Consider the following 14,399-nt stretch of genomic DNA (forward strand, 5'->3'; position numbering starts at 1 on the left):
AAAAAAAACACTCTGTTCCACCTTGTGATGTCATCGTGTAATACAGGAAGTGCACCACTGTGTTTTTAAACTCCACACACCTTCACTAAAACCATTTAAAATCATTATTTCTGTCCCGGAATTGACTATTTCTGTTGAACTAAAGGTAAAAAGGAGCTGTTAAAGCTGCTGAAAACTACCACTTGATGACATCACGGGGTGGAACAGAGCGTTTCGAGCTAATAAAATGTCACTCAAACGCGCGCGAATGAAGCAAAACACAACTCCAGGTCTGTTTTTGAGGAGCTAACTGTATTATAACACGGCTTAAAGTTCACGAGAGTTCATTTTGTGTAATGTAGGACCTTTAGGAGTTCACATTGTTAATAGAATTTACTGTCAGCCGTGCCCTTTCGGAGAGGAATGTGGTTTTCCATAGGGATTCTCCGATACAATACTGGTGTAGGGTATTGGTTCAGCTTATATCACATTTCGGTTTATAAATCAGTCTAAAAGGACAATTTGCTGATCACTGGTGTCCCAAAACATAATATTAAACTTATATTTTTACACAGCTGTTCTGTAGTTACTTAAAATCGTACATAACATTTACAAACCAGATAAGAATTCCTGAGGTTTCTTCCCGTGGACATGTCGCTGACCCGTTAGATAACTTGTTGAAAAATGTAAAATGGTTAAAAAAAACACCTTGGTTTACTTAACTCGTTACTACCTAAGCCTATTTTGAAGACAAATTTCTCAAAAAATGTATATCCGTTTATAAATTGGTCTATTTCAGCAACCCCAAGGTGGATTTGAATGATTTTTGTGCCACTGTAAAGGAGGGATCATTGGGCAGAATAATGTGATATGTCATTTATCCATGTGTATGTGTTACTGATAAAGACAAAATTAGGATGAAACACAGCAAAAATTTAGATTTTTTTAGCCTCGCCTAAAAAAGAAAAGTTTTATGATGAATAACTCTTTGGAATGTTGCTAACGTAGCCTTTTTACTTCATAAAATAGAAACCAAACATGTGAACAGGGGTGTCCGAGCTTTTTTTTTTACCAAAGGCCACATACTGAAACATATTTGAAGCAGAGAGCCACAGTCATTTTGTGAATTTAACACTGGTTTGACAGAGAAATCATACTTTTAATTTAATTTAAAGACTTGGAAAATTATTTTTGGGTCTGTGTCAAAATGTGATGTTATTCAGGTTATAGACGTAGAATCTGTTCAGTTTGTAGTAAAAAAAATACTTCCTGATCAATTGGGCCAGTTTAGGAGGAGGCGTGAGGGCCAAAAAAAATTGGTCTGAGGGCCACATTTTGCCCCTGGGCCGTAGATTGGACAGCTCTGACTTAAAAGAAAATCATAACTAGACAGATTTAGTAAAGTAAAGTCAAAGTATCGACATCAGTATCGGAACGGAAAAGGCTGGATCGGTGCAGCTCCAGTGTTGCAGTTGGTCAGTCATTATGCCCTACAACCAGAGGGTAGTTGGAATAAAGAGAAAAATGTACAATTAAAAATAGCGTGAGCAACATTGACAAAAAATGATATATTTTTTAAGAAGTTCGGTCCATGTTGTTTCCGTGCGTCAGAAATGTGCCTGTAATGTTTTGTTTGAGATTCAAGTCTGAGCCCTAAAACGAACCACGAGTGCAGAGATAACACTTTAGACTCTTAATTGGAAGATTACACAGCAACTTTCCGTTCTTTTTGCTTTTTAATTGGTTCATTTTGTTGTTTCTGCAGTTTCATTTGCCCGATTAGGCCCTGATTTTGCTTCTCGCCGACTTTAGGGAGGCGTGACCCCAACTTTGGATCTTCGTATGTGATTTTTTAACCCACAGAGCTTCGCATTCTGATATCGTAACCGTAAAGCATCACCACGGCAACAGCCAAACAGAGTGACGGAGCCCCAAGATACAAACTCATAATGTAAACACGGCTTTCCTACTCAAGTCTTGTAAAGTTGCAGCGTCCTCATCCGTATTATCCATCGGTTTAATGACCTCCAGTCCACAAGAGAGCGCTGTTATCCAGTTTGAAGTGTCGTTTAAAAAGTAAAAAGTTGAGCGTACGTCCTCGCTTGTGTCTGTTTACATCCGCACAGCAAGGATCAGGCTGAAGCTGCTGCAGATTAGCGATAGCGACTCTACTTCCTGTGTCGTTTATCTCCAGCCTTCTAACAACGACACAGTTTCGACTTGAGGTTCAATGCTCTGATCTTTGGGATATTTTTGAGTCTCAGAGTGAGCCGTTTTACTGTAGACGGGAAACAGCTGACACGAGGTGCGTTAACAACTTTTAGCTTGTGGCGTGCGGTCTCTTCACTGCCGTATTCTTGGAGATTTACGACGATCTTATCCGATTCTCCTCGTGTCTGTGGTCTGCGCTTTTTGTCGCTTGTTTAAAATCGTTTAAAAATCCTGTTATGTGTGTGCGCCGGGCTTAATTTATCATATTTCCAAAACAGCACATAACACTCTTTCGAAATGCGTCTTATCTTTCGCCGCTACTTCTCTAAATCTATTTTCTTGTTTATTTCCCAGGAGGCGAAGTTGCGTGAGCTGCTGGACGTCAGCACTCTGGTGGGGAAGATGGAGAACCGTATGCTAACGGTGGTGAGCGGGCCGGACATGGTCAACATCACATACCTGAACTTCATGGCCTTCCAGGAGGAGACCGCCAAGGTAACTGCTCCCATAGCAACGAGATAAGACCATAGAAACGATCATAAGTCACATACGACACGTGGGGGTGACTGACCTCTGCTCCTCGCTGGAGTTCATTGTAGAGTGAAGGTTAGCGCTCCCACACGAAGCTTCACTGACTTAAGAAGAGATTTCAACCCTGCAAAACCCAGTGTTTCTGAATCCAATGGGTCAAAGTAATAACAGTTTAAATTTAGGATTAAACCATAGACTTTATAAAGAAGTGGACTCCAGTCAAATGAAGCTAATCGAGGCTAGCAGTTATAGCGGTTGAATTTGGAGCCTATTTCCATGTTTAGAATTCCGACCACGAGTATCATAGCAACCAAAGAGCCAATCCGGAGCGAGGCTGTTGAAGGTAACACCCTGTCTCGCCGACGCCGCTGGTTAAGTAGGGAGCGAGCGCTTACAAACGCTGTCAATCAAACCTGTTGCTAGCGCTAGCGGGAGGGACCTCGGGAAAGAAGACGCCTGATTTGTCTGTTGTTAATGTTCATATCTTGATTTACAGGCACAATAGTGAAATAAAGAGTTAAAGCTGAATGAGGTCACTTTTCTGGAGTCGGTTGGTGTGGAGGTCTTGATGCTTTGCTTTCTGTAATGTTCCACAGTATGGCATTAAACTTATCTAACATGCACTGATTCATTACTGGTGTTTTTATCGCTCAAAAATACCATCAAAAACGTGTATTCTTCCTGTGAGCCGGGGTCACTTCTCCACATGTCTGACCCAGATATAGTTCCATATTTGGAATTCCGTATCATAGCAACCAACGAGCCAATCAGGAGCGAGGCTGTTGAAGGTAACGCACCATATCTTGATTTACAGACACAATAGTGAAATAAAAAAAAACAGGATCATGTAGCGGGTTAATACGAACATTTAAGACCAAAATGACGAGTCTGACAGCAGCAGGTACAGAGAGAGGACACAGTTTTTCAATAGAAAGTGAACTGGAGCCAGAGTTGATGGAGCAGGAAGTGCGCACATGTTCACTTCCTGTTTAGAACACGGCGGCTAGCAGGTTAGCTATTTCATTTATATATACAGTCTATGGTCTAAGCCTGAACTAAAGCAAACTGCCATCCTGTGGAATATTATAGGCAAAGAAACAACATTTCCATGGAAACAAGCAGGAGAAGGCCCTAACTCCAGGCCAAATAAGAGTCAGGTTTGTGGAGACGCAAGCTCACAGTAAGAAGGCATGTTTTTAAAGTTTTTTGTGAATAAATAAAACACACAAAATGAAAAAACAAACAAACAAGCAAACCAACTTTTATTTCTGACTACTTTTGGCTATAAAGTTACATACTGTGGCTTTAATAAAATACTACGGGAACTTAAAATTAAATGTAGAGCAACATTGGCGTCCGGCACGTGCGTCTTAGCGTGTGCGTCCCATGTAAATCCAATAGAGCTGACGTGATGAGAGCGACTTCCTTTAGCCATTATCTGTGACCCGGTGACATGCTAATGCTAACGCTAATGTGTGGTATATTTCACTGTGTTTACATCATGTCACTGTACGTTTCCGAGTACTTCCTGTGTCAGATAGAAGTCAGTGTGTCAGAGTGAGGCTGTTTATAGAGCGCGCCGTCGTTTAGTAGAAGAAGTCTCCGCTGAGAACAAGACAGTATGTGCAGTACTATGGGGTAGGAATATGCAGTACTTTATCAGAGTTTTTAGCCATTTTGAGGTTCAGTACATACATTTCTAACATGGGGTTGACCACCTGCTTACAGAGGTTCTTGCTTTGCCTGAAATGTTCCACTGTTTTTCATTAAACTTCCCTATTTTGCCTTTATTTGCCTTTTTTTATTGGTTAAAACATAAATAGAAAAGCATAGATTCTTACTCCGGGCAGGTCGTCGGTCCACAGATATGACCCGTAACTTGGTATCAAACCTGCTTGTTGCCATGGCGATACAAACTAAGCAAAGCCAGTGGTGGAATGTAACAACGTAAAAGTAGTAAAGTACAGTACGTAAGTAATTTTTATGTATCTGTACTTAACTGGAGAACATTTTACAGTGGATACTTTTTACTTTTACTTCACTACATTTGAGAGCAGTATCTGTACTTTCTGCTCTACTACATTTTTGAACAGGACTGAAAAGTAAAAGTATTTTTCACAATTGTTTGAGACCTGCTGAAAAGGCTGAGGGTTTAATTTTAACACGCAAAAAAACCAAAAAAAACAAATAAACAAATAAAAACAGAAAAAAAACCCAATAGATTCAGTTGTTTCTGTTGAACAAAATTTAGCTCAAATCTTTATCAAAATCACTACATTTGACGCTTTATAAGACTCAAAATCTATGAAATACTTTTACTTTTTACTCGTTACGTGCATTTGTAAACAGGTACTTTAATAATTTTACTTAAGTAGATTCTTTTTTTACTTTTACTTGAGTATTTTTTTTGCTCCAGCGTATGTACTTTCACTTAAGTAACAAAGCTGAGTACTTCTTCCACCACTGGACAAAGCAATAACATAAATAACATTGAAACCAGCGTGAAAAGTTACACAGTTTGTCTTTAAACCTGTTAGAACGGGAGCGAGGGGCATGAAATATGTTTAAACTCCACTGTTTATTTAACATATTGGTTGGAGTGTGTCATTAATCGAGTCTGTGATTGTGTTTTATACATTCAGTTTGCAGCTTGTTTCATACCATGGACTGTTTATATAAATGGACATAGCTAACATGCTAGCACCGCGCTCCAAATAGAAAGTGATCATGGCTGCTCTTCTGGCTCCAATTCACTTTCTATGTAAAAACGCCCCTTCCCGCCCAACAGCCTCGTTCCTGATTGGCTCTTTGGTTGCTATGATACTCGTGGTCGGAATTCCAAATATAGAACTCGGCTCCAAATTCGCCGCTGTAACCGCTCCAGCCTCGTTTAGCTTCATTTGAGCTGAACGCTGTGGTGACGTCACACTCACTCAGTCTGTGTTTCATACATATTAAATGATTGTAGCATTTGAAAATCACTGCTCTTATATTTAAACATGAATATTCAGGATCTAAAAATCTTTCAGCTGTAATATTTCATGTGTCAGTTCTGTATAAGAGGTTGTTGAGTTTGTTCAAAGCCAAAGTCAAACTGGAACTTGTAATTTAATCGACTCGGCGGCATTTACACGTGTACTGGGTTGGTCCTGGTTTGGTCCTGGTTTGGTCCTGGTTTGGCACAGGTTAAGTCCCAGCTTGGTTGAAATTCTGAAGTAGCGTTTGTCTAAATGTGAACTCAGCTGTCGTGTTCAGATTTAGAGACTGGACTATAACATTATTAAACTTAACTTTGTAACGTTTGGATGTTTTTGTTTCAGGAATGGGCCGAGGAGCTGTTCAAACTGGCATCAAACCTCCTGGTGCAGAACATGCCCAGAGAAGACTGTCTGGAGAAGGCGTACGTCACACACACAGACGCACACACATGCACACACACACACAGGCACATAAACACACACACATAAACACATGCACACACACACCAGGATATATATGTTTATATTACATTAGAGATTTGGCCTGTATCATGTAGCAAAGCATGAATATGTCAGGCTCATTGTACAAATTGTTTTCCAAATGCATCAATTAAATCCATAATTAATTTATTAAATTTCAGTTAAATAAACACAGCAGAAAAACTCACATTCAGTTTTATCAAGTGCCAAAAGATCAACAACTAGTTGAAAAGGTAAATTAAACCCTCACCTATTTTAATATAATTTGGTCACATTCGGTGGGCCGGCTTAATAAGCCCGAAGGGCCGTGTGTTGCCCCTGGGCCGTAGTTTGCCCCGGTCTGTACTATACAATATGGGTGAAGTGTCTTGCGTATGGACACAACAACACTTTCCATTACCTCTGCCTCACTGTGGTACCTGGTATTTCCTGCGGGCTCCCATCCACGTGCCACCTGGCCCCGCCCCCACCCCGCCCCGCTCAGCCTCTGACGAGCTCAGTCTGTGACGAGGAGGTTTTTGTCCCATGTTTAATGAAACATGATGAATATTCTCAGAGCACAGCAGCACATATGTCTATAATCCTGTGTCTAACTCCAGAACAAACGAGTCCTGCCTCCACATAAGTCTGTGCATATGTTCAGGCCTCACGCTGCATTATGGGATGGATGATGTCATCGATTCACTGTGAAATATGTTGTATCCAAGGAGAACGGCCGGGGTTTCCAAGGGGAATCTGTTATTGTGATAATTTACAAAGTAGAGCGTCTAGTGTTTACCCCCTCTGTAATACCCCATAGAAGTAACATACCCCCTCTGTAATACCCCATAGAAGTAACGTACCTCCTCTTTAATACCCCATAGAAGTAACATACCCCCTCAGTAATACCCCATAGAAGTAACGTACCTCCTCTTTAATACCACATAGAAGTAACATACCCCCTCTGTAATACCGCATAGAAGTAACATACCCCCTCTTTAATACCCCATAGAGGTAAAATATAAAAACCTCTTTAGCTGGAGTAACTCTTAATATGTTGCTGAGGCTTGTTCCCCTCGTGTATTGTAGAAAGTGCAGCTTTATTCACTCTCTGTAGTACACACTCTGTAGTACACACTCTGCAGTACACACTCTGCAGTACACACTCTGCAGTACACACTCTGTAGTACACACTCTGCAGTACACACTCTGCAATACACACTCTGCAATACACACTCTGCAGTACACACTCTGCAGTACACACCCTATAGTACACACTCTGTAGTCACTTACCCTCAGCAGCAGTAGGTCACATTCACTCTCTTTTCTCTAAAGAGCTTTAGGCCTGTAAAGGTCACATCACCTCAGATCAGCGACGGGAATTTAGCAAACAAACTGTAGAACTGTATGGAAGAGTAAGTCTGTGCCATGTGTCCCACAGGGGCAGGGATTTACACTATGTTCACTAGACCTGGTTTAGACCTGGTTTAGACCTGGTTTAGGTACAGTTTGGTCCATATGTAGTCTTGGTTTGGTCCTGTTCTAGTGTTGGTTTAGTCCCAGTTTTGATGTGGTGTGTGTACATAGTAAGTTTGTGTAATTCTCAATGGTCACATATTTTAACTCAAAATCTTAGTCCTGAGGTACACCTGGTTTAGTCCTGGTTTAGTCCTGGTTTAGTCCTGTTCTAGTCCTATTCGAGTCCTGGTTTAGTCCTGTTCTAGTCCTGGTTTAGTTCTGGTTTAGTCCTGGTTTAATCCTGGTTTAGTCCTGTTCTAGTCCTGTTCTAGTCCTGGTTTAGTCCTGGTTTAGTCCTGGTGTTAGTCCTGGTTTAGCCCTGGTTTAATCCTGGTTTAGCCCTGGTTTAGCCCTGGTTTAGTCCTGGTTTACTCCTGGTTTAGTCCTCGTGTAGTCCTCCTTTAGTCTTCGTGTAGTCCTCGTGTACTCCTCGTGTAGTCCTCGTTTAGTCTTCGTGTAGTCCTCGTTTAGTCCTCGTGTAGTCCTCGTTTAGTCCTCGTTTAGTCCTCGTGTAGTCCTCGTGTAGTCCTCGTTTAGTCCTCGTGTAGTCCTCGTTTAGTCCTCATGTAGTCCTCATTTAGTCCTCATGTAATCTTTGGATAGTCCTCGTTTAGTCCTCATGTAGTCCTCGTGTAGTCCTCGTTTAGTCCTCGTGTAGTCCTCGTGTAGTCCTCGTTTAGTCCTCGTCTAGTCCTCGTGTAGTCCTCGTGTAGTCCTCGTTTAGTCCTCGTGTAGTCCTCGTGTAGTCCTCGTTTAGTCCTCGTTTAGTCCTCGTGTAGTCCTCGTTTAGTCCTCGTGTAGTCCTCGTGTAGTCCTCGTGTAGTCCTCGTTTAGTCCTCGTGTAGTCCTCGTGTAGTCCTCGTGTAGTCCTCGTTTAGTCCTCGTGTAGTCCTCATTTAGTCCTCGTGTAGTCCTCGTTTAGTCCTCGTGTAGTCCTCATGTAGTCCTCGTTTAGTCCTCGTGTAGTCCTCGTGTAGTCCTCGTTTAGTCCTCGTGTAGTCCTCGTTTACTCCTTGTGTAGTCCTCGTGTAGTCCTCGTGTAGTCCTCGTTTAGTCCTCGTGTAGTCCTCGTGTAGTCCTCGTTTAGTCTTCGTGTAGTCCTCGTGTAGTCCTCGTGTACTCCTCGTGTAGTCCTCGTGTAGTCTTCGTGTAGTCCTCGTTTAGTCCTCGTGTAGTCCTCGTTTAGTCCTCGTTTAGTCCTCGTGTAGTCCTCGTGTAGTCCTAGTTTAGTCCTCGTGTAGTCCTCGTTTAGTCCTCATGTAGTCCTCATGTAGTCCTCATTTAGTCCTCATGTAGTCTTTGGATAGTCCTCGTTTAGTCCTCGTGTAGTCCTCGTTTAGTCCTCGTGTAGTCCTCGTGTAGTCCTCGTTTAGTCCTCGTGTAGTCCTCGTTTAGTCCTTGTGTAGTCCTCGTTTAGTCTTTGTGTAGTCCTCGTTTAGTCCTCGTGTAGTCCTCGTTTAGTCCTCGTGTAGTCCTCGTGTAGTCCTCGTTTAGTCCTCGTGTAGTCCTCGTTTAGTCCTTGTGTAGTCCTCGTTTAGTCCTCGTTTAGTCCTCACGTAGTCCTCGTGTAGTCCTTGTGTAGTCCTCGTTTAGTCCTCGTGTAGTCCTCGTGTAGTCCTCGTGTAGTCCTCGTGTAGTCCTCACGTAGTCCTCGTGTAGTCCTCGTGTAGTCCTCGTGTAGTCCTCGTTTAGTCCTCGTGTAGTCCTCGTGTAGTCCTCGTGTAGTCCTCGTGTAGTCCTGGTTTAGTCCTCGTGTAGTCCTCATTTAGTCCTCGTGTAGTCCTCGTTTAGTCCTGGTTTAGTCCTCGTGTAGTCCTCATTTAGTCCTCGTGTAGTCCTCGTTTAGTCCTCGTGTAGTCTTCGTGTAGTCCTCGTGTAGTCCTCGTGTAGTCCTCGTTTAGTCCTCGTGTAGTCCTCATTTAGTCCTCGTGTAGTCCTCGTTTAGTCCTCGTGTAGTCCTCGTTTAGTCCTCGTGTAGTCCTCGTGTAGTCCTCGTTTAGTCCTCGTTTAGTCCTTGTGTAGTCCTCGTTTAGTCCTTGTGTAGTCCTCGTGTAGTCCTCGTGTAGTCCTCGTGTAGTCCTCGTGTAGTCCTCATTTAGTCCTCGTGTAGTCCTCGTGTAGTCCTCGTGTAGTCCTCGTTTAGTCCCATTCAGAAGTGCCAGTGCTGTGACAGTTCTCTTTTGTATTGACAGAATACACTGTAGTTTTTCAGTGGCACGTCCCAGCTGTCCCGTGTTTATCAGAGAAGCCAAACCATTACGGCCGCCCCCCGAGGAGAATAATTGACTTATGCCACAATAAAAGTCGCCCATCGACCCGGCGCCGAACAGAGACTGAGCTGAAATGGAAGAGAGCAGCTACGACTGGTCAGGCAGCGCGGACCCAGCACCATCCTCTGTGGAGAGGCTCATAAACACTCTGCTGTAGGAGAGTGAGGAGCATGTTTAGACCTGGTTTAGACCTGGTTTAGACCTGGTTTAGACCTGGTTTAGACCTGGTTTAGACCTGGTTTAGTCCTGGTTCAGTCCTGGTTCAGTCCTGGTGTAGACCTGGTTTAGTCCTGGTTTAGTCCTGGTTTAGTCCTGGTTTAGTCCTGGTTCAGTCCTGGTTCAGTCCTGGTGTAGACCTGGTGTAGACCTGGTTTAGTCCTGGTTTAGTCCTGGTGTAGACCTGGTTTAGTCCTGGTTCAGTCCTGGTTTAGTCCTGGTTCAGTCCTGGTTCAGTCCTGGTTTAGTCCTGGTTTAGTCCTGGTTCAGTCCTGGTTCAGTCCTGGTTTAGTCCTGGTTTAGTCCTGGTTTAGTCCTGGTTCAGTCCTGGTTCAGTCCTGGTTTAGTCCTGGTTTAGTCCTGGTTCAGTCCTGGTTCAGTCCTGGTTTAGTCCTGGTTCAGTCCTGGTTTAGTCCTGGTTTAGTCCCTGTTTAGTCCTGGTTTAGTCCCTGTTTAGTCCTGGTTTAGTCCTGCTCTGGGGAGGTCTGGTCCCTGAAGTGCTGCTCTTGTTCCTGTGGTTTAAATCTAATAGTTTTCTTTGAGAGTCTGGACTTCGGGGTAAATGGAGGAGATGCTCAGAGCGGGAACTACACAAAACCCGCCGTGTCCTCATTTGTACCAGTCGTTTTCCAGTGCGATCGATGCAAACACGACACGGGCTGAGTGTGAGCGCGGTGCGTTCAGGAGCAGTCCGAGTTTTAGTTTCATCATTTATTTTTGTGCCATTTATTTAGTCACAAAAGGATTTAAAGCCAAGTCAGTTATATGTGTAGTCCTGGGACTGTTACTGGTTTAGTCCTGCTTTAGTCCCGGTTTAGTTCCGGTTTAGTCTTGGTTTAGTCCTGGTTTAGTTCTGCTTTAGTCCCAGTTTAGTCCCGGTTTAGTCCTGGTTCAGTCCTGGTTTAGTCCCAGTTTAGTCCCAGTTTAGTCCCGGTTTAGTCCCGGTTCAGTCCTGGTTTAGTCCCGGTTTAGTCCTGTTTAGTCCCGGTTTAGTCTCGGTTTAGTTCTGCTTTAGTCCCAGTTTAGTCCTGGTTCAGTCCTGGTTTAGTCCTGGTTTAGTCCCAGTTTAGTCCCAGTTTAGTCCCGGTTTAGTCCCGGTTCAGTCCTGGTTTAGTCCTGGTTTAGTCCCGGTTTAGTCCTGTTTTAGTCCTGGTCCAGTCCCAGTTCAGTCCCGGTTTAGTCTCAGTTTTGTCCCGGTTTAGTCCTGGTTCAGTCCCGGTTTAGTCCTGGTTTAGTCCCGGGTTAGTCCCTGTTTAGTCCCGGGTTAGTCCCGGGTTAGTCCCTGTTTAGTCCTGGTTTAGTCCCGGTTTAGTCCCTGTTTAGTCCCGGTTTAGTCCTGGTTCAGTCCCGGTTCAGTTCCGGTTTAGTCCCGGTTTAGTCCCGGTTTAGTCCTGGTTTAGTCCTGGTTTAGATCTGGTTTTTATCTGTGTAATTGAAAAGTCTCCAAAGATCATGTCCTCATTTGTGTTGTTTTTCATTTGTGGTGTTTTTCATTTGTGTTGTTTTTCATTTGTGTTGTTTTTTATTTGTGTTGTTTTTTATTTGTGTTGTTTTTCATTTGTGTTGCCCGTGGCGACGCTGCTCACTGTCTTCACGATGAGGAGGACCGGGTCAGATCCGGTACAAGGGCGAGCAGTGATGTAGCAGAACATTTGAGTAGAGTTTCCTCGTCTGTATATTTGTAGACGCAGCGGTGACGCTCGACGGGGGTCTGAAAAAACGAACATGATTCAGTTTGAACGACGGGAGAGAAAAACGAGGAACGAGAGGAAGAAACAAACAAACATGTAGATCAGGAGTTTATAAGGAGTTATTCTGGAGATGTGGGACTTTTATGGTTAAATTATGGTTTAGTCACGGTTTAGTCCAGATTTAGTCCAGGTTTAGTCCTAGTTCAGTCCTGGTTTAGTCCAGATTTTGTCCTCGTTTAGTCCTAATTTAGTCCTGGTTTAGTCTTGGTTTAGTCCTAATTTAGTCCTGGTTTAGTCCTGATTTCATCCCAGTTTAGTCCTAGTTTAGTCCTGGTTTAGTCCTGATTTAGTCCCGGTTTAGTCCTGGTTTAGTCCTGATTTAGTCCTGGTTTAGTCCTGGTTTAGTCCTGGTTTAGTCCTGGTTTAATCCTGCTTTAGTCCTGGTTTAGTCCTAATTTAGTCCTGGTTTAGTCCTGATTTCATCCCAGTTTAGTCCTAGTTTAGTCCTGGTTTAGTCCTGATTTAGTCCCGGTTTAGTCCTGGTTTAGTCCTGATTTAGTCCTGGTTTAGTCCTGGTTTAGTCCTGATTTAGTCCTGGTTTAGTCCTGGTTTAGTCCTGGTTTAGTCCTGGTTTAATCCTGCTTTAGTCCTGCTTTAGTCCCCATTTAGTCCCGGTTTAGTCCTGATTTAGTCCCAGTTTAGTCCTGATTTAGTCCTGGTTCAGTCCCAGTTTAGTCCTGATTTAGTCCTGATTTAGTCCTGGTTTAGTCCTGGTTCAGTCCCAGTTTAGTCCTGGTTTAGTCCTGGTTCAGTCCTGGTTCAGTCCTGGTTCAGTCCTGGTTTACTCCCAGTTTAGTCCTAGTTTTGTCCTGGTTTAGTCCTGATTTAGTCCTGGTTCAGTCCCAGTTTAGTCCTGGTTTAGTCCTGGTTTAGTCCCGGTTTAGTCCTGGTTTAGTCCTGGTTTAGTCCTGGTTCAGTCCCAGTTTAGTCCTGGTTTAGTCCTGGTTCAGTCCTGGTTCAGTCCTGGTTCAGTCCTGGTTTACTCCCAGTTTAGTCCTAGTTTTGTCCTGGTTTAGTCCTGATTTAGTCCTGGTTCAGTCCCAGTTTAGTCCTGGTTTAGTCCTGGTTTAGTCCTGGTTTAGTCCTGGTTTAGTCCTGGTTTAGTCCCCGTTTAGTCCTGGTTTAGTCCTGGTTTAGTCCTGGTTCAGTCCAGGTTTAATCCCTGCTCTCCACAGCTGTATTTTTGAGCTTTCCTCTTCATAAATTATAGATCAGCAGAAGCAGCAGCCGCGGCGCCGCACGTGAGCACATTACCACATTACCATGTGCTTTTGCTTTCTGTCCTGCCCCTCGTTTCAAACCCACGTCCTCTTCTAAGAAAAACAAAGGTGCATCATCCGGCCGCCGTCGCCTTCGCCTTGGCGCACTTTGCCGTCTCAAGTGGACAGAGTAATAGATATTAATTATTAGCTAGCGGCCACTTAAGCGTAGCCCATAATGATAGCTCCTGTTGCAGTGGACGAGCTATTTTTAGCCTAGCTTGTTCCGCGCGACTGCTGTGTACCGCCAGTGCAAGGCTTCCACGGATTAGCCTCTGTTCCAACCTGCTGTACGCTAACACTACGCCAGTATATGTTATGCTAGTTTATGCAGTCGTACGCGTGTTTTTCAGCGGCGTTTTTGAGATGCTAGCTTGTGATGCAATTCTTTCTAACTGCGCCTCTACAATCTTGCATTACATTACAAGTGGAATACGTCGGGTTCACGTTACATCACGACATCGTACAAGACGCCTAGTTTAGCACCGAGCTGGAGGAAGCGGCTATTCCCTACAGGAGGCGCTATTTAAGGGCCACGCCAGTTTTAGCGCTGTCCGAATGTCCGGTTGGTGGAAAAATAGCGCACTCAAAATTTCCTTCAATGCATCTTGTAAAGTAGCATCCAGCGCTCGTAACTCGGCCGGTCAATATAGACCACAATGCATTGCAGGAGTCGGAAAAACAACAGCGGACGGAGACAGGTCTTTAACTGGACACAACACGTCTGAATGAAGTAGACAGAAGCGCTGGGTTATCGCGCTGTTGGTCCTGATTATGATTGAAATACTTTTAAATTAACTGTTGTTGTGTAAAGTTGCTAGCGTTAGCCGTTTACCTTAGCGTGAGCTGTTAACAGAGCGATAATTTCCAAATGTCCGACAAAAAAAACTGATGAATCCCGTCCGTGAAATGAGACAAAAACGTGTACAGTTGTTATTAGTCCATTAATATTTGCATTTCAGTCCAATCTGATTATTTATTTACTACAGAAATCAAGTTTTATCAGAGTTTAGCTAAAGTCTGCGGAGTCCAGGGCTGTGGAGTGAGCTTTGGCCGAACTGTGTCGTCGAAATAGTAAAGGTTCAATTCTGAGGTAGAATATTGTATTTAACTGGTTTAGTCCTGGTTTAGTCCTGGTTTAGTCCTGGTTTAGTACTGGTTTAGTCCTGGTTTAGTCCTGGTTTAGTCTCGGTTTAGTCCAGGTTTAGTCCTGCTTTAGTCCTGCTT

General features: G+C 43.6%; 1 protein-coding gene across 1 annotated transcript in view; it reads left to right on the forward strand.

Moving 5' to 3' along the window:
- The window catches only part of LOC117393057 (1-phosphatidylinositol 4,5-bisphosphate phosphodiesterase beta-1), a 328,875-nt gene that overhangs the window by 189,527 nt on the left and 124,949 nt on the right, over positions 1–14,399 (forward strand). The window contains exons 4-5 of the mRNA XM_033991233.2: positions 2,545–2,685; positions 6,042–6,121. Coding sequence (XP_033847124.1) covers positions 2,545–2,685; positions 6,042–6,121 — 221 coding nt within the window. The remainder of the gene's footprint in view (positions 1–2,544; positions 2,686–6,041; positions 6,122–14,399) is intronic.

This window comes from Periophthalmus magnuspinnatus, chromosome 24 (genome assembly GCF_009829125.3).
Source record: "Periophthalmus magnuspinnatus isolate fPerMag1 chromosome 24, fPerMag1.2.pri, whole genome shotgun sequence".
In the NCBI taxonomy this organism is placed as follows: Eukaryota; Metazoa; Chordata; class Actinopteri; order Gobiiformes; family Gobiidae; genus Periophthalmus; species Periophthalmus magnuspinnatus.